Genomic DNA, 19,724 nt, shown 5'->3' with positions numbered 1-19,724 from the left:
AGTAGTAGTAGTAGAAGTAATAGTAGTGGTAGTAGTAGTAGTAGTAGTGGCAGTAGTAGTAGTAGTGGCAGTAGTAGTAATAGTAGTGGCAGTATCAGTAGTAGTAGTAGTGGCAGTAGTAGTAGTAGAAGTAATAGTAGTGGTAGTAGTAGTAGTAGTAGTGGCAGTAGTAGTAGTAGTGGCAGTAGTAGTAGTAGTGGCAGTATCAGTAGTAGTAGTAGTAGTAATAGTGGCAGTAGTAGTAATAGTAATGGCAGTAGTAGTAGTAGTAGTAGTGGCAGTAGTAGTAATAGTAGTGGCAGTAGTAGTAGTAGTAATAGTAGGGGTAGTGGTGGTAGTAGTAGTAGGGGTAGTGGTGGTAATAGTAGTAGTGGTGGTAGTAGTAGTAGGGGTGGTAGTAGTAGTAGGGGTGGTAGTAGTAGTAGTGGTGGTAGTAGTAGTAGTGTTGGTAGTGGTAGTTGTAGTAGTAGTAGTAGTAGTAGTAGTAGTAGTAGTAGTAGTGGTGGTGGTGGTGGTGGTGGTGGTAGTAGTAGTGGTAGTAGTAGTGGTAGTGGTAGTAGTAGTGGTGGTAGAGGCAGTAGTAGTAGTGGTGGTAGTAATTGTAGTGGTAGTGGCAGTAGTAATGTCAGTAGTAGTAATAGTAATGGCAGTAGTAGTAGTAGTAGTAGTGGCAGTAGTAGTAGTAGTAGTAGTAATAGTAGTGGCAGTAGTAGTAATAGTAGTGGCAGTAGTAGTAGTAGTAGTAGTAGTAGTAGTAGCAGTATCAGTAGTAGTAGTAGTAGTAGTAGAAGTAATAGTAGTGGTGGTAGTAGTAGTAGAAGTAATAGTAGTGGTAGTAGTAGTAATAGTAGTGGCAGTAGTAGTAGTAGTAGTGGCAGTAGTAGTAGTAGTAGTAGTAGTGGCAGTATCAGTAGTAGTAGTAGTGGCAGTATCAGTAGTAGTAGTAGTGGCAGTAACAGTAGTAGTAGTAATAGTGGCAGTAGTAGTAATAGTAATGGCAGTAGTAGTAGTAGTAGTAGTGGCAGTAGTAGTAGTAGTAATAGTAGTGGCAGTAGTAGTAGTAGTAGTAATAGTAGTGGCAGTAGTAGTAGTAGTAATAGTAGTGGCAGTAGTAGTAGTAATAGTAGTGGCAGTAGTAGTAGTAGTAGTAGTAGTAGTGGCAGTAGTAGTAGTGGCAGTAGTAGTAGTAGTAGTAGTAGTGGCAGTAGTAGTAGTAGTAGTAGTAGTGGCAGTAGTAGTAATAGTAATGGCAGTAGTAGTGGTAGTAGTAGTAGTAGTAGTAGTAGTAGTAGTAAAGTAAGTGAGTGAGTGAGTGAGTGAGTGAGTGAGTGAGTGAGTGAGTGAGTGAGTGAGGTAGCAGCCAGACAGAAAGAGAAAGATAGATACAGGTAAAAAGGCAGAGATAGATGGAGAACGAGCGTTAATAACCACACAACAACATTGTTGTCCATAACCGTGGCTTGTCATGAAACAGATTATGTTATTGTTGACAATTGTCCATGTCCACTCACAATGAGGTCATCTGGTTTGAGTCGGATAGCTCTGGTCAGGTCCGACAGGGCTGACTTGGACTTCCCCATTGCCAGAAACACAGCTGCCCGCTCATAGTAGGTCAGGTAGAGATGTTGGATCTTGATATGAACCATTTCATTGCAGGAGGAAATTGATCCTGCAGCAGGAGGATTTTAAAGGTCTATTTAATATTTAGAATCACGGCTAGCGAGCTGCTGTAAGTGATGTTTTACAGGTCTACTGGGAGTCAGTTCAAGTAGCCTATGTCGGCTACATGTGTCTCATGTGAATTAAAATAAATGGACAATATTTGTAAGGGGTAGAGGTATTTTTCATTAGGGATTTTTTTTTTTTTGTACAATTGTTTTATTATATGTTCAAGGCAAACAATAGGCAAAATACATGACTACGTGTCTCAGTCCCCGAGTGGTCCAGTGGGTACAGTCAATGACAACAGCACACATATGTCAGGGCAGGCATGGGTTCGAAGTCGAATCGGGCCCACTGCCCTTTTTGGAGGAACTAGTACTTTTCTAGTTACTCTCAGTGGGCTTTACTTGTACTCTTATGTAATTTCTGAAGGAAGTAGCTTACCTTTTACTCCGTTAGATTTGACCAAATCACTTCAGTTTCATAGATTATTATTATACCATTGCTGTCGGATGAAAACCATTGTTTTTTTTTTTACATGAATTGATACTATTGTCCCCTTTCCGTCTACATTAACGTTTCGCAACACCTTGACCAATGAAATGGATTATAGCTTTTCAAAACTTTTAAGTCCATTGGCTCTCAAAGTTGTCAGTCAAACCCAGTTTTTTGACGTGAAGCACACATCATATTTTTGTCTTAATATGTTTGTCTTGGGTAGTGGTAGTAGTAGACACTTTAATTATCTTCTGCCTTTGTAATACTATATTTCTGGAGTAAGATAAGTATTTATAAGATATAATTCTGCTCTAGAAATTGTGTTGAGGACAAGTGCAAATCAAATCCTTCACGACTGGACTAAAAATGTCATCTGCTCGAGGGGGTACTCAACTGGCCTCTCCATCACGACGTCCCATGATTGCCCATCTGCTAGCCGCGGCCCGCTAGCTGTTAGCCGTGGCCTGCTAGCTGTCTAGAGAACATTGGACTGTCAGCTGTATAGATCCACCTGCCAATTTTTCTTTGACCACTATACCTATTTTGCCAATTGTACTTGGACCCCTCTGCTACTCGGAACCCTACTAATCCATCACGACTGGTCTATCGGCGTCACCGCACACGGAGGCTAAAACTGACTTTCTTCCGTCGAGACGTCCCTCTAAGGCGCTACTGCTAGCTTGCTAGCCCCAGCCTGCTAGCTGTCTGAATCGCTGTGTCTCCAGCCCAACCACTCACTGGACCCCTATTGATCACCTGGCTACGCATGCCTCTCGCTAATATCAATATAACTTGTCGATAACTGTCCTGGTTAGTGATTCATGTCTTATTTCACTGTAGAGCCTCTAGCCCTGCTCAATATGCCCTAACCTACCATTTAGTTCCACCTCCCACATATGCAGTGACATCACCTGGTTTAAACATCTCTAGAGACAATATATCTCTTATCATTACACAATGCACAGGTTTACCTCCACTGTATCCACATCCTACCATACCTTTGTCTGTATATTATGCCTTGAATCTATTCTATCGCGCCCAGAAACCTGCTCCTTTTACTCTCTCTTCTGAACGTAATAGACAACCAGTTCTGATAGCCTTTAGCCGTACCCTTATCCTACTCTGTTTCTCTGGTGATGTAGAGGTTAATCCAGGCCCTGCAGTGCCTAGCTCCACTCATACTCCACAGGTGCTCTCATTTGTTGACTTCTGTAACTGTAAAAGCCTTGGTTTCATGCATGATAACATTAGAAGCCTACTCCCTAAGTTTGTTTTAGTCAATGCTTTAGCACACTCTGCCAACCCGGATGTCCTAGCAGTATCTGAATCCTGGTTTAGGAAAACCACCAAAAACCCTGAAATTTCCATCCATAACTATAACATTTTCCGTCAAGATAGAACTGCCAAAGGGACGGGTTGCATTCTACTGCAGAGATAGCCTGCAGAGTTCTGTCTTCCTATCCAGGTCTGTACCCAAACAATTTGAGATTTTATTTTTTTAAATCCACCTTTCCAGAAACAAGTTTCTCACGGTTGCCACTTGCTATAGACCACACTCTGCCCCCAGCTGTGCCCTGGACACCATATGTGAATTGATTGCACAACCATCGAACTTCAGAACTCGTGCTGCTAGGTGACCTGTGACATGCTTAACACTCTGGGCCATCCTACAATCTAAGCTTGATGCCCTCAATCTCACACAAATTATCAATGAACCCACCAGGTACAACCCCAAATCCGTAAACACGTGCACCCTCATAGATATCATCCTAACCAACTTGCCCTCCAAATACACCTCTGCTGTTTTCAACCAAGATCGCAGAAATCACTGCCTTATTGACCGCCCCTCATCACTGTCAAACGCTCCCTAAAACACTTTCAGCGAGCAGGCCTTTCTAATCAACCTGGCCCGGGTATCCTGAAAGGATATTGACCTCATCCCGTCAGTAGAGGATGCCTGGTTAATCTTTAAAAGTGCCTTCCTCACCATCTTAAATAAGCATTCACCATTCAAAAAAATGTAGAACCAGGAACAGATATAGCCCTTGGTTCTCTCCAGACCTGACTGACCTCGACCAGCAGTTGCATAACCTCCGTGTTATGCAACATTTCAGGGAAGTTAGGAACAAACATACACAAGCAGTTAGGAAAGCTAAGGCCAGCTTTTTCAAGCAGAAATGTGCATCCTGAAGCACAAACTCAAAAACGTTCTGGGACACTGTAAAGTCCATGGAGAATAAGAGCACCTCCTCCCAGCTGCCCACTACACTGAGGCTAGGAAACACTGTCACCACCGATAAATCCACTATAACTGAGAATTTCAATAAGCATTTTTCTACAGCTGGCCATGCTTTCCACCTGGCTACCCCAACCCTGATCAACACCACCTAAAGCAACCCGCCCAAGCCTCCACCATTTCTCCTTCACCCAAATCCAGATAGCTGATGTTCTGAAAGAGCGGCAAAATCTGGACCCTTACAAATCAGCAGGGCTAGACAATCTGGACCCTCTCTTTCTAAAATGATCTGCCGAAATTGTTGTAACCCCTATTACTAGCCAATTCAACCCCTCTTTCGTATCGTCTGAGATTCCCATAGATTGGAAAGCAGCTGCGGTCATCCCCCTCTACAATGGGGGAGACACTCGAGACCCAAACTGCTACAGACCTATATCTATCTTACCCTGCCTTTCTAAGGTCTTCGAAAGCAAAGTTAACAAACAGATTTCCGACCATTTTGAATCCCACCGCACCTTCTCCGCTATGCAATCTGGTTTCCGAGCTGGTCATGGGTGCACCTCCGCCACGCTCAAGGTCCTAAACGATATCATAACCGCCATCGATAAGAGACATTACTGTGCAGCAGTATTCATCGACCTGGCTAAGGCTTTCGACTGTGTCAATCACAAAATTCTTATTGGTAGACTCAACAGCCTTGGTTTCTCAAATGATTTCCTCACCTGTTTCACCAACTACTTCTCTGATAGAGTTCAGTGTGTCAAATCGGTCGGGCTGACTCTTTTCTTTGTATATATCAACGATGTCGCTCTTGCTGCGTGTGATTCCTTGATCCATCTCTACGCAGACGACACCGTTCTGTATACATCTGGCCCTTCTTCGACATTGTGTTAACAAATCTCCAAACAAGCTTCAATTCCATACAACCCTCCTTCCGTCGCCTCCAACTGCTCTTAAATGCTAATAAAACTAAATGCATGCTCTTCAACCGATCGCAGCTCACACCTGCCCGCCCGACTAGCATCACTACTCTGGACGGTTCTGACTTAGACTATGTGGACAACTACAAATACCTAGGTGTCTGGCTAGACTGTAAACATCCTTCCAGACTCATATTAATCATTTCCAATCCAAAATTAAATCTAGAATCAGCTTCCTATTTCGCAACAAAGCCTCCTTCACTCACATTGCCAAACATACCCTCGTAAAACTGACCATCCTACCGATCCTCGACTTCGGCGATAGCCTCCAACACCCTATTCAACAAATTGGATCCAGTCTATCACAGTGCCATCCGTTTTGTCACCAAAGCCCCATATACCACCCACCACTGCGACCTGTATGCTCTCGTCGGCTGGCCCTCGCTACATATTCGTCGCCAGACCCTCTGGCTCCAGGTCATCTACAAGTCCATGCTAGGTAAAGCTACACCTTATCTCAGTTCACTGGTCACCATAACACCCACCAATAGCACGCGCACCAGCAGGTATATCTCACTGGTCATCCCCAGAGCCAACACCTCTTTGGCCGCCTTTCCTTCCAGTCCTCTGCTGCTAATGACTGGAACGAATTGCAAAAATCGCTGAAGTTGGAGACATATCTCCCTCACTAACTTTAAGCATCAGCTGTCTGAGCAGCTTACCGATCGCTGCAGCTGTACATAGCCTATCTGTAAATAGTCCATCCAACTTCCTACCTCAAACCCATATTGTTTTTATTGACTTTTTTTGCTCTTTTGCACACCAGTAGTTCTACTTGCACATCATCATCTGCACATCTATCTATCCAGTTAATTTGATAAATTGTAATTACTTTGCTACTATTGGCCTATTTATTGCCTTACCTCCTTACGCCATTTGCACACACTGTATTGGCTTTTGTTTATCCCACGTGTTACTCTGTGTTGTTGTTTTTTGTCGCACTACTTTGCGTTATCTTGGCCAGGTCACAGTTGTAGGTCACACTTATTCTCAACTGGCCTGCCTGGTTAAATAAAGGTCAAATAAAAAATGAATAAAATATATATAGAGAAAAAAGTAGGCCTGAGAATTGAACCCTGTGGCACCCCCATAGAGACTGTCAGAGGTCCGGACAACAGGCCCTCCGATTTGACACACTGAACTCTATCTGAGAGGTAGTTGGTGAACCAGGCTTGGCAGTCATTTGATAAACCAAGGCTGTTGAGTCGGCCAATAAGAATGTGGTGATTGACAGTCGAAAGCCTTGGCCAGATTGATGAAGACGGCTGCACAGTATCTGTCTCTTATCGATGGCAGTTATGATATCGTTTAGGACCTTGAGCGTGGCTGAGGTGCACCCGTGACCAGCTCGGAAACCAGATTGCATAGCGGAGAAGGTACAGTGGGATTCGAAATGGTCGGTGATCTGTTTGTTAACTTGGCTTTCATGTGTATTGGTGTGTGTGTGTTTCTCTAAATGTCTATTTGTTTTCACAACATGTTTTTGTGTCTTTCAATTTACAGCATGTTGCATAACCGAGGGGAGGAGACAAAAAGAGAACACCCTTTAAAGTGGAAAGGAGTGGTTCAGAAGAGGATGGAGGGTCAATCCGGTTTTGTTTAGAAGGGATACAGCTTTTGTCAAAAATGTACTTTTAGCAGTAGGTTAGGAGAACTAACGTAGCAGGTTAGGAGAAGCAGGTTAAGAAAGGGGTTAGGGTTAGTTGAAATACAACAAAAACATGTTTTTACATCAATTTAATTCCATTGTGAAATGTCTGATTTACATACATGATTGATAGTCACATTTCGGGATTGATCGTTTGACTGTTGTAACACTTACCTGTTCATTCTGATTTAAAAATATATAACGTCACACTTGGTGTATATATTTTTTATGCATTCACCATCACAGGTACTTGAAATTATAGTGAAATGTATTGTCAATAATGCTATTGAAATTGTACAATTATTCCAATGTCTCAAATACCATATAACTTTTCATGAAATTGTGCACATTTATAGATATTAAGTCAATCGAATTGAATGACCGCAACTGAACAGCCTATGGAGTTAGTTTGATGTCAGTCTTCGTTGGAGACTACCTGTGCTGGGGGACATCTGCTTTAATGATAAATTAATGTCAAATAGACGGTAGATTATCAGTTTTCACACCTTTCATTATGTGACTATTGATATGCTAATGATAGCCTACAAAATGTAGCCTATAGGAATATGATGAAATAACAAGGGGCCTATTGCAACCATCGATGGTGCTTGATTATCACCAGTTGATGTCTTGTTAAACCATCAATATGCACTAAATTCACCCCCACAGCTGATCTCAATTACAACTATTATTGGTCACCTCTACCACTCCCTAAAAGATTATGTTGGTGTTACCTTAGTCAGAGATCTGTATTTAATGGTGAGATGGTCATGGCCCAAAGGCACGTGACAAGCTTAGGTCTGCATATTAAGCCCATAGGAACACATTGAGCTTATTTTGGCAAGAGTGAGCCATCTTCGCGTCACTTCTTCCTCTCAGCCTTAGTCCTGCTTGCAACCAAAGTCTTTCAAGATACACTAGACACGTGTCGTAGCCTAGTGGAGACCAATAACTATCTTGTCTTATTGAGCTGTATAAAACAACAATTGCTGATATGTACGGCTGCATTTCAGATACATGTGTGAACCATCGGCTCGATTCAGTCTTACAGTATGTAGCAAAATTTGAAATTGTATTTTTTTACATGAGATAAAAGTAGAGACTCAGAGCTAGAAAATGGTATATCATACACTACAGCTGAGGAACAATGGGAAAGTCATTCTGCTTTGAAAGTTGATAAACTTGTAACCCAACTTTTGAGTAAAGGGCCATTCTATGTTTTGGTAAACCTACTGGAGAACTCTTTGTCTACACCCATTCAGCATCATTCACACCCTCTTAAACCTTAGCCCCACCCATTCAGCATCGTTCACACCCTCTTAAGCCTTAGCCCCACCCATTCAGCATCGTTCACACCCTCTTAAGCCTTAGCCCCACCCATTCAGCATCGTTCACACCCTCTTAAGCCTTAGCCCCACCCATTCAGCATCGTTCACACCCTCTTAAGCCTTATCCCCACCCATTCAGCATCGTTCACACCCTCTTAAAGCCTTAGCCCCACCCATTCAGCATCGTTCACACCCTCTTAAGCCTTAGCCCCACCCATTCAGCATCGTTCACACCCTCTTAAGCCTTAGCCCCACCCATTCAGCATCGTTCACACCCTCTTAAGCCTTATCCCCACCCATTCAGCATCGTTCACACCCTCTTAAGCCTTATCCCCACCCATTCAGCATCGTTCACACCCTCTTAAAGCCTTAGCCCCACCCATTCAGCATCGTTCACACCCTCTTAAGCCTTAGCCCCACCCATTCAGCATCGTTCACACCCTCTTAAAGCCTTAGCCCCACCCATTCAGCATCGTTCACACCCTCTTAAGCCTTAGCCCCACCCATTCAGCATCGTTCACACCCTCTTAAAGCCTTAGCCCCACCCATTCAGCATCGTTCACACCCTCTTAAAGCCCCACCCATTCAGCATCGTTCACACCCTCTTAAGCCTTAGCCCCACCCATTCAGCATCGTTCACACCCTCTTAAGCCTTAGCCCCACCCATTCAGCATCATTCACACCCTCTTAAGCCTTAGCCCCACCCATTCAGCATCGTTCACACCCTCTTAAAGCCTTAGCCCCACCCATTCAGCATCGTTCACACCCTCTTAAGCCTTAGTCCCACCCATTCAGCATCGTTCACACCCTCTTAAGCCTTAGCCCCACCCATTCAGCATCGTTCACACCCTCTTAAGCCTTAGCCCCACCCATTCAGCATCGTTCACACCCTCTTAAGCCTTAGCCCCGCCCATTCAGCATCGTTCACACCCTCTTAAACCTTAGCCCCACCCATTCAGCATCGTTCACACCCTCTTAAGCCTTAGCCCCACCCATTCAGCATCGTTCACACCCTCTTAAGCCTTAGCCCCACCCATTCAGCATCGTTCACACCCTCTTAAGCCTTAGCCCCACCCATTCAGCATCGTTCACACCCTCTTAAGCCTTAGCCCCACCCATTCAGCATCGTTCACACCCTCTTAAGCCTTAGCCCCACCCATTCAGCATCGTTCACACCCTCTTAAGCCTTAGCCCCACCCATTCAGCATCGTTCACACCCTCTTAAGCCTTAGCCCCACCCATTCAGCATCGTTCACACCCTCTTAAGCCTTAGCCCCACCCATTCAGCATCGTTCACACCCTCTTAAGCCTTAGCCCCACCCATTCAGCATCGTTCACACCCTCTTAAAGCCTTAGCCCCACCCATTCAGCATCGTTCACACCCTCTTAAGCCTTATCCCCACCCATCTCTTTAAGGATTCACATGTGAGGCCCTGTACTAAAACAACCAAAGATATCAAGAATAAACATTGATTTATACTAAGTCTATTAAACCCCCCATCTACTATCTCAGCCAATCATGGCTAGCGGGAAGATTCCTGTCTTTTTCCATGGCTAAACCAACTAGGCTCCTAATTTAACCATTTTATTTGTATTTACAGACGACATACAACTTTCTTAATAAGTTAACACGTTCCAAAAGGAATTTCTGTGGAAAAAAAACGCAATTTGATTTTTAAAAATTATGTTTATGTTCAACTGCCTCTCCTGTGAGGTAGTGACGCATGACATACGCCAAGTTTCCTGAAACGAGTCACATTTTTGTCAAGACGGAGGGAGAGAGGCACAAACAGACATCTAAAGACTTATGCAATGGGGTAGCAGAGAGCGTACAGACGGAGGGAGAGAGGCACAAACAGACATCTAAAGACTTATGCAATGGGGTAGCAGAGAGCGTACAGACGGAGGGAAAGAGGCACAAACAGACATCTAAAGACTTATGCAATGGGGTAGCAGAGAGCGTACAGACGGAGGGAGAGAGGCACAAACAGACATCTAAAGACTTATGCAATGGGGTAGCAGAGAGCGTACAGACGGAGGGAAAGAGGCACAAACAGACATCTAAAGACTTATGCAATGGGGTAGCAGAGAGCGTACAGACGGAGGGAGAGAGGCACAAACAGACATCTAAAGACTTATGCAATGGGGTAGCAGAGAGCGTACAGACGGAGGGAAAGAGGCACAAACAGACATCTAAAGACTTATGCAATGGGGTAGCAGAGAGCGTACAGACGGAGGGAGAGAGGCACAAACAGACATCTAAAGACTTATGCAATGGGGTAGCAGAGAGCGTACAGACGGAGGGAAAGAGGCACAAACAGACATCTAAAGACTTATGCAATGGGGTAGCAGAGAGCGTACAGACGGAGGGAGAGAGGCACAAACAGACATCTAAAGACTTATGCAATGGGGTAGCAGAGAGCGTACAGACGGAGGGAGAGAGGCACAAACAGACATCTAAAGACTTATGCAATGGGGTAGCAGAGAGCGTACAGACGGAGGGAGAGAGGCACAAACAGACATCTAAAGACTTATGCAATGGGGTAGCAGAGAGCGTACAGACGGAGGGAGAGAGGCACAAACAGACATCTAAAGACTTATGCAATGGGGTAGCAGAGAGCGTACAGACGGAGGGAGAGAGGCACAAACAGACATCTAAAGACTTATGCAATGGGGTAGCAGAGAGCGTACAGACGGAGGGAAAGAGGGCACAAACAGACATCTAAAGACTTATGCAATGGGGTAGCAGAGAGCGTACAGACTGAGGGAGAGAGGCACAAACAGACATCTAAAGACTTATGCAATGGGGTAGCAGAGAGCGTACAGACGGAGGGAGAGAGGCACAAACAGACATCTAAAGACTTATGCAATGGGGTAGCAGAGAGCGTACAGACGGAGGGAGAGAGGCACAAACAGACATCTAAAGACTTATGCAATGGGGTAGCAGAGAGCGTACAGACGGAGGGAGAGAGGCACAAACAGACATCTAAAGACTTATGCAATGGGGTAGCAGAGAGCGTACAGACGGAGGGAGAGAGGCACAAACAGACATCTAAAGACTTATGCAATGGGGTAGCAGAGAGCGTACAGACGGAGGGAGAGAGGCACAAACAGACATCTAAAGACTTATGCAATGGGGTAGCAGAGAGCGTACAGACGGAGGGAGAGAGGCACAAACAGACATCTAAAGACTTATGCAATGGGGTAGCAGAGAGCGTACAGACGGAGGAGAGAGGCACAAACAGACATCTAAAGACTTATGCAATGGGGTAGCAGAGAGCGTACAGACGGAGGGAGAGAGGCACAAACAGACATCTAAAGACTTATGCAATGGGGTAGCAGAGAGCGTACAGACGGAGGGAGAGAGGCACAAACAGACATCTAAAGACTTATGCAATGGGGTAGCAGAGAGCGTACAGACGGAGGGAGAGAGGCACAAACAGACATCTAAAGACTTATGCAATGGGGTAGCAGAGAGCGTACAGACGGAGGGAGAGAGGCACAAACAGACATCTAAAGACTTATGCAATGGGGTAGCAGAGAGCGTACAGACGGAGGGAGAGAGGCACAAACAGACATCTAAAGACTTATGCAATGGGGTAGCAGAGAGCGTACAGACGGAGGGAGAGAGGCACAAACAGACATCTAAAGACTTATGCAATGGGGTAGCAGAGAGCGTACAGACGGAGGGAAAGAGGCACAAACAGACATCTAAAGACTTATGCAATGGGGTAGCAGAGAGCGTACAGACTGAGGGAGAGAGGCACAAACAGACATCTAAAGACTTATGCAATGGGGTAGCAGAGAGCGTACAGACGGAGGGAGAGAGGCACAAACAGACATCTAAAGACTTATGCAATGGGGTAGCAGAGAGCGTACAGACGGAGGGAGAGAGGCACAAACAGACATCTAAAGACTTATGCAATGGGGTAGCAGAGAGCGTACAGACGGAGGGAGAGAGGCACAAACAGACTACAAGCAGAAATCTAAAGATGTTGGAGCTATGATGATGTGTGTCTGATTGGTAACCTTACCCACTGCAGAGTGGTAGTGGGACAGGGCCCCAGCAAGTTGACCAGATTCCAACAGTTTACGGCCCATCTCACGGTGTTTCTCAATCTCCACGTTATCCCCCGAGACACCTGAAACACAATAGTTTGTGAGCCTCTTTGGAAGCCCACAAAGCAACACATATAGCGAGCTCAGCTAACCACATAGAAACAGACTTTAATGCAGGAAACAGTGTGTGTTCTGGAAACCTGTTGCCATTTTAACTGTCGAGATGCATTCCTCCCTCGAGATGTAAATCAAGGGCTTTGTTTGTAAAGGGAATATTCAAAAGACAAGTGGAAAACCAGCAATAGCCAAAGGGTTTGGGTAAAGTTAGTAGCAAGCAATGAGGGCACACAGCTAGCTTTGGGACGCAACATCGGGAGTCTGTGTATTGGTTTGACTCGCGGAGTTCTGCATCGTTCTGGTGTGTGGCAACGGAAAATAACCCTACCAAAACATACCCAGCTTCACCAACAAAAAAAAAACATTTCCCGTCAACAAAAGCATATGTATAATCTCTAGAAACTCTACTTGCCAGACGTAAAGTGAAATGTGTCCCTCGGGTATCAAATAAACATTTGAATACAACTTTTGTCCAAACCACATTCCTGCTGTCTAAACAAAGGGAGGAAGTCTCGTGAGAAGTCTAGTGACAGCACACTGTCTCACTGTAGGTGTGGTTCGGAGAAAACTTGGATTCTGACGTTTATTTGATAGCGAGATTATACATATGCTTTTGTTGACAGGACATTTTTTAGTGCAGACGGCTATATTGTGGTATGGTTATTTTCAGTGGTGTAAAGTACTTAAGTAAAAATCTTTAATGTACTACTTCAGTAGTTTTTTTTGTCGTATCTGTACTTTACTGTTTATATTTTTGAAAATATATACTTCACTACATTTTTAAAGAAAATAATGTACTTTTTACGCCATACATTTTGAATGCTTAGCAGGACAGGAAAATTGTCAAAGTCACACACTTATCAAGAGAACATCCCTGTTCATCCCTACTGCCTCCGATCTGGCAGACTCACTAACAGGGTTGTCATGTCTAGCAACATTTTGAGACCAATGACCACTCAAAACCCACCCAAAAAGCCTGAAAACTAGACCAAAAAAAAAAAAATCACAGCAAGAGTTGCCATATTTATACAATAAACTCCTTTTTCGTTATTAAGAAGGAATATATAACGATGTTAGAAGCAAAATGTGGATTTAATTAAAATAATTATTGCTGGCTATGAGATGATGTAATGAAGGAACTTGAATATGTCTCAAGATAAAAGATAATTCGCCCTTATTAATTCTTAAAAGTCTGTTTTAAGATAGCTAATTGATCCATAGTATGACTTGTTTGATTTGAATTTTAGGACCCCTTAAAGAATAAAAAAATAATATATGCAGTACCAGAAAGCAAAGTAGTGTGACAAAAAACAACAGAGTTACACAAAAACAAACATACAGTCAATAACACAATAGATTTAAGTAGAGATACTGGGTTGCAAAAGAGCAAGAGGGCAAGTAATAATATGGGGATGAGGTAGTTGGGTGGGCTATTTACAGATTGGCTGTGTGCTGGTACAGTGATCGGTAAACTGCTCTTTCAGCTGATGCTTAAAGTTAGAGAGGGAGATATAAGTCTCCAGCTTCAGAGATTTTTGCAATTCGTTCCAGTCATTGGCAGCAGAGAACTGGAAGGAAAGGCGGCCAAATTAAGTGTTGGCTTTGGAGATGACCAGCGCACTATACCTGCTGGAGTGCGTGCTACGGGTGGGTGTTGCTATGGTGACCAGTGAGCTGAGATAAGGCAGGGCGTTACCTAGCAAAGACTTATAGATGACCTGGAGCCAGTGGGTTTGGTGACGGATATGTAGTGAGGGCCAGCCAACGAGAGCATACAGGTCGCAGTGGTGGGTAGTATATGGGGCTTTGGTGATAAAACGGATGGCACTGTGATAGACTGCATCCAGCTTGTTGAGTAGAGTGTTAGAGGCTATTTTGTAAATGACATCGCCGAAGTCAAGGATCAGTAGGATGGTCAGTTTTACTATGGTATTGTGACAAAAACCGAAAAGGATCGGCACACTCCCTCTACATGGGAAGACAACTCTGCTACAGGATATCCAGGGGACCTCATGGAACCATGGACTACACCTAGTGATACTGGACACCAGGGGGAGACAAAGGAGACACCAATCATAGACTTCTCTCAGCTGAGACTTGAAACACCACCCCCCCAACAGTGGAAACAACCAGCTGGTATCACCAAGTGGAATCTACTTATCAGAACACGGAAGCAGAGCTATGGGCGTCAGTACTCTGTGACTTAGACTTAGAAGGGTGAATCAGAATGATGGAATAAGAGAGCTACGAGTGTGCAGTCTAACAGAGCTAACACTGTGCAGTGTGGTCCAGCACTTTGCGTACTTCCCCCGTAAAAAAGTATATAAAGAGAGTAAAGCTCATAAGGAGGCATGATCCTCACTAACATATGAGACAGACTTCATATGGAGAATCATCATAGGTAAATGTACTATATTGCACTATACTCTCTTTGACAGACTTAAACCATTTTCAAGAACTGGTTCAAATTTTGCTTAAGTATTAATTGGATCACTATCTGCTTGGTTGATCTTTGTGAACCCGAAACTGAGTCTCTGAAACACAGGGGTCTAGACACCTCTTGATCACAGACAAAGCAGCATTCACACAGTGACACATCAGGTCCAGAAGTGATGAACAATCTAAAGAAACGGCCAAATACCAGACATAGTTATATTGAGTCTAAACACAGAGTTGGAAGTGAATAGTGGTAATGGATTGGAATTCATAATCTAGTATTATTACGGAGAGAATACCAATCACGGGAAAGTGACCAAGGGGCTGAGCATTTAAGGTAATTGAACTATTTTTGCTATTTAAGTCAATATTTTTAGAAGTGTTTACGCATTTAAAGTTTTACAATATTATCTGGCATAGCTTAAAGCATTAAGGATTGATTGAGCATTATTGTTGTATTAAGAAACTGTATAACCATTGAATTGTAATAATGTGTATAAGACAAAAAACAGAGTGACTTAATAAAAGCTTGAAACTTTGACAACTAGGCCAGATTAACGGTTGAAGAGCATGCATTTAGTTTTACTAGTATTTAAAAGCAGTTGGAGGCCACGGAAGGAGTGTTGTATGGCATTGAAGCTTGTTTGGAGGTTTGTTAGCACGGTGTCCAAAGAAGGGCCAGATGTATACAGAATGGTGTCGTCTGCGTAGAGGTGGAACTGAGAATCAGCAGCAGCAAGAGTGACATCATTGATATATACAGAGAAAAGAGTCAGCCTGAGAATTAAACCCTGTGGAACCCCCATAGAGACTGCCAGAGGTCCGGACCTAGGCCCTCCGATTTGACACACTGAACTCTATCTGATAATTAGTCGGTGAACCAGGTGAGGCAGTCATTTGACAAGCCAATTGACAGTCCCACAAACCCAAAACAGATGGGATGGCGTATCTCTGCAGAATGCTGTGGTAGCCATGCTGGTTAAGTGTGCATTGAATTCTAAATAAATCACTGACAGTGTCACCAGCAAAGCACCCCCACACCATCACACCTCCTGCTCCATACTTCATTGGGAACTACACATGCGGAGATCATCCACTCACCTACTCTGTGTCTCACAAAGACACGGCGGTTGGAACCAGAAATCTCCAATTTGGACTCCAGATCAAAGAACAAATTTCCACCGATCTAATAACCATTGCTCATTTTTCTTGGTCCAAGCAAGTCTCTTCTTCTTATTGGTGAGCTAACTCTGGGTCTTCCTTTCCTGTGGTGGTCCTCATGACAGTCAGGCAACTCTAATGAACTGATCCTCTGCAGTAGAGCTAACTCTGGGTCTTCCTTTCCTGTGGTGGTCCTCATGACTGCCAGGTAACTCTAATGAACTGATCCTCTGCAGTAGAGGTAACTCTGGGTCTTCCTTTCCTGTGGCGGTCCTCATGACAGCCAGGTAACTCTAATGAACTGATCCTCTGCAGTAGAGGTAACTCTGGGTCTTCCTTTCCTGTGGTGTTCCTCATGACAACCAGGTAACTCTGGGTCTTCCTTTCCTGTGGCGGTCCTCATGACAGCCAGGTAACTCTGGGTCTTCCTTTCCTGTGGCGATCCTCATGACAGCCAGGAAACTCTGGGTCTTCCTTTCCTGTGGCGGTCCTCATGACAACCAGGTAACTCTGGGTCTTCCTTTCCTGTGGCGGTCCTCATGACAGCCAGGTAACTCTGGGTCTTCCTTTCCTGTGGCGGTCCTCATGACAACCAGGTAACTCTGGGTCTTCCTTTCCTGTGGCGGTCCTCATGACAGCCAGGTAACTCTGGGTCTTCCTTTCCTGTGGCGGTCCTCATGACAGCCAGGTAACTCTGGGTCTTCCTTTCCTGTGGCGGTCCTCATGACAGCCAGGTAACTCTGGGTCTTCCTTTCCTGTGGCGGTCCTCATGACAGCCAGGTAACTCTGGGTCTTCCTTTCCTGTGGCGGTCCTCATGACAGCCAGTTTCAACATAACGCTTGGTGGTTTTTGCGACTGCACATGGAAGAAACTTTTAAAGTCCTTGAAATTTTCTGGATTAACTGACCTTCATGTTTTAAAGTAACGCTGGACTGTCATTTATCGTTGCTTATTTGAGCTGTTCTTGCCATAATATGGACTTGGTCTTTTACCAAATAGGGCTTTCTTCTGTATAGCAACCCTACCTTATCACAACACAACGGATGGTCTTTCCTACCCTACCAGCTAACAATGTCATTCTTCTGTGAGCTGCTCCATGCCGCAAACTTTTGCTGGCTGCAGACGATATTCCTGCTGAAACAGGGCTGTGTGCTGCACTCATGTGAATATATTTCACGTGCTTTTTGATTCTGTAGGCGACTTTTGTCATGATCCCTATTGTACTACATAATTAATAAATAGTAAACCTCCACTACACTACTTTGATACGCAACAGAAGGGATTAAGAAGTGAGTATAGGCAATGCCCACTGAGAATAAGTGGGTATAGGGTGTATAACTGCTTATAGCTTCCACCACACCATTGGCCATTTGTCGTTTACAAAAAGTGCACTTTCCTCCGTCATTGCGCTGGTATTGTGGTTGCTGTCAGTGTTGCCAATTTAGCGACTTTGTCTCTATATTTAGCGAGTATTCAGACCCCTCTAGCGACACATTTTCAAAAAAGTGACTAGCGACAAATCGAGACTTTTTCTGGTGTTATTGGAGACTTTTGGAGACTGATGTGAAAGCATGTATCGTTCTCACAGGTGGCACAGTCCCAGAAAAAAAGTTCATTTGTAGTTCTAAACATATTTAGGGTGTTTTTTTTACTCACTTTCTGTTTCTCCCACAACCTTACTCCTCTCTCCTACAGAGTCCATCACAATTACATGGCCAATTCAGCAAATTAGGCGATGAAGTCGTTTAGCAACTTCTAGCGACCTTTAGGACTGCCAATAGCTACTTTCCTTACTGAGGAGTTGGCAACACTGTCCGTTCAGTATCACGAGCCTGGTCCAATAGGTAGGTTCGCTACTGCGCAAACAGCTCTTCCATTAACTAATAGTGAGCGCGCAACTTTACAGCAATTTGCCCCACTCTTCCCTACCAATTAGTCAAGGCAATTCGGACAAAGTTTGAGGTTATTTTTTAAATTAAAGTAAAGGACTGTAGCCTAATGTTACGAGTAATATATAAATCCCACGTTTCAATAGGCATTAAGAACATTGTTAAAGAAAGGAGTGAATATATTTGACCTGGGCCCCGAGTCCATACAAGACCGAGTAGAAATCTATCCGACACAGAGTTAAGACCGAGACACTCAATACTGCTGGTCTTGTCTTACCGTCCAACTGGAAGTCCAGAATGACACAGAGCAGTGAAAAGTAAAATTGGACCCAGCTGAGACCTTTCCATCGACCCGGCTTCATAGTTCACTGTACTTCACTTCTCCACGTCTCTGTAGTGATGGGACGATTGAAACCTGAGCTCCGATGCCAATAGATCCAGTTTTCAAAGCGCTAACGTTACAATACGACAACGTATTAATAGTGAAGTTATGTTTGATACCGGAGCTCCGAGGCATGCGTCGAAATCGCTAAGCAGTTTATTTCAAAGCAGTGTGCTGATGCGTGTATCTGCTTAATCAAAAGTACGTTATAAAAGACCAAAGTTTCGTTTCGTCAAACAAATTGGGTGGTGGTTCGGTATTGGTTTCGGTAGAAGACAAGGCTACACAATATTTTTGACAACCAGATGTCACTAGTGCAGTGATTCTCAACTGGGGGTCGCGAACCCCATGGGGGTCATGGGATAATAATAATGCCACAAAGAACGTTTACATATATCGCGCATTACTCATCTCATATGTATATACTGTATCCTTCACTAACTATTCTTTACAATCTGTCGCATCTTAGCCACTCTGTCTCTGCTCATCCATATATTTTATATTTTTATATTCTCATGACAATCCTTTACTAGATTTTGTGTATTAGGTTTTGAGGTGGAATTTGTTATATATTAGGTTTTGTTGTGTACACTCGCAATAACATCTGCTAACCATGTGTATGTAACCAATACAATTTGGGGTGATTTTAAAGGGGTCGCAGGACTTTTGCAAGAATATATATGTATATATTTTTAAACATTATTTTGAAAAGGGAAAAGAAAGAATACCGCCGCACTACTATTGTTGCTGACACATCCAGTGCGTCCAGCAGTGGTGAAATGGCAAGCAAGCTATGTTCGGACTCCGAGGCTTTTCGCGCTGCACTCACTCACTGACCAATACAATAACGTTCTCGCCACACACACACACACACACACACACACACACACACACACACACACACACACACACACACACACACACACACACACACACACACACACACACACAATGAAATTACAGATTTTTCGACACACACACACACACATTTCGCTACACCCACAACAACATCTGCTAAATATGTGTATGTGACCAGTAAACATTTGGTTTGACACATTGATAAAAAAAAATCATTCTGTAACATTGTTTTGTTTTAAATGTGACACGTCCAATCAGATAATACAGCTCTTCTTCTGACAGCGAGCTTGATTGACAGCTACCTATGCAGATGTGTTCTGCAGGCATTGCACACGTGGATAGTCAGCGGTCATTTAACATATGTAGTCTAGTTGTCATCCACTCAACCAGCTTCAAATGATAGTCCCACTAAGCCCAAACCAGATGAGATGGCGTATCGCTGTAGAATGCTGTGGTAGTCATGCTGGTT

The 19,724-nt window shown here is 43.9% G+C and overlaps 1 protein-coding gene across 3 annotated transcripts in view; it reads right to left on the bottom strand.

Annotated features, from left to right (window-relative positions):
• Positions 1-18,709, bottom strand: part of LOC118385723 (dnaJ homolog subfamily C member 3-like) — a 32,689-nt gene extending 13,980 nt beyond the window's left edge. For all 3 annotated transcript variants that reach the window (XM_052520524.1, XM_052520523.1, XM_052520522.1), the window contains exons 1-3: positions 18,293-18,709; positions 12,387-12,494; positions 1,512-1,669 (exon numbers count right to left, since the gene is read on the bottom strand). In XM_052520524.1, the coding sequence (XP_052376484.1) occupies positions 1,512-1,669; positions 12,387-12,494; positions 18,293-18,377 (351 nt within the window). In that variant the 5' untranslated portion in view covers positions 18,378-18,709. The remainder of the gene's footprint in view (positions 1-1,511; positions 1,670-12,386; positions 12,495-18,292) is intronic.
• Positions 18,710-19,724: the final 1,015 nt, after the last annotated feature.

The sequence above is a fragment of the Oncorhynchus keta genome, chromosome 6 (assembly GCF_023373465.1).
Source record: "Oncorhynchus keta strain PuntledgeMale-10-30-2019 chromosome 6, Oket_V2, whole genome shotgun sequence".
NCBI classification, from domain to species: Eukaryota; Metazoa; Chordata; class Actinopteri; order Salmoniformes; family Salmonidae; genus Oncorhynchus; species Oncorhynchus keta.
Note: the sequence above shows the minus strand (reverse complement) of the source record. Positions and strands in the feature narration are given on the sequence as shown.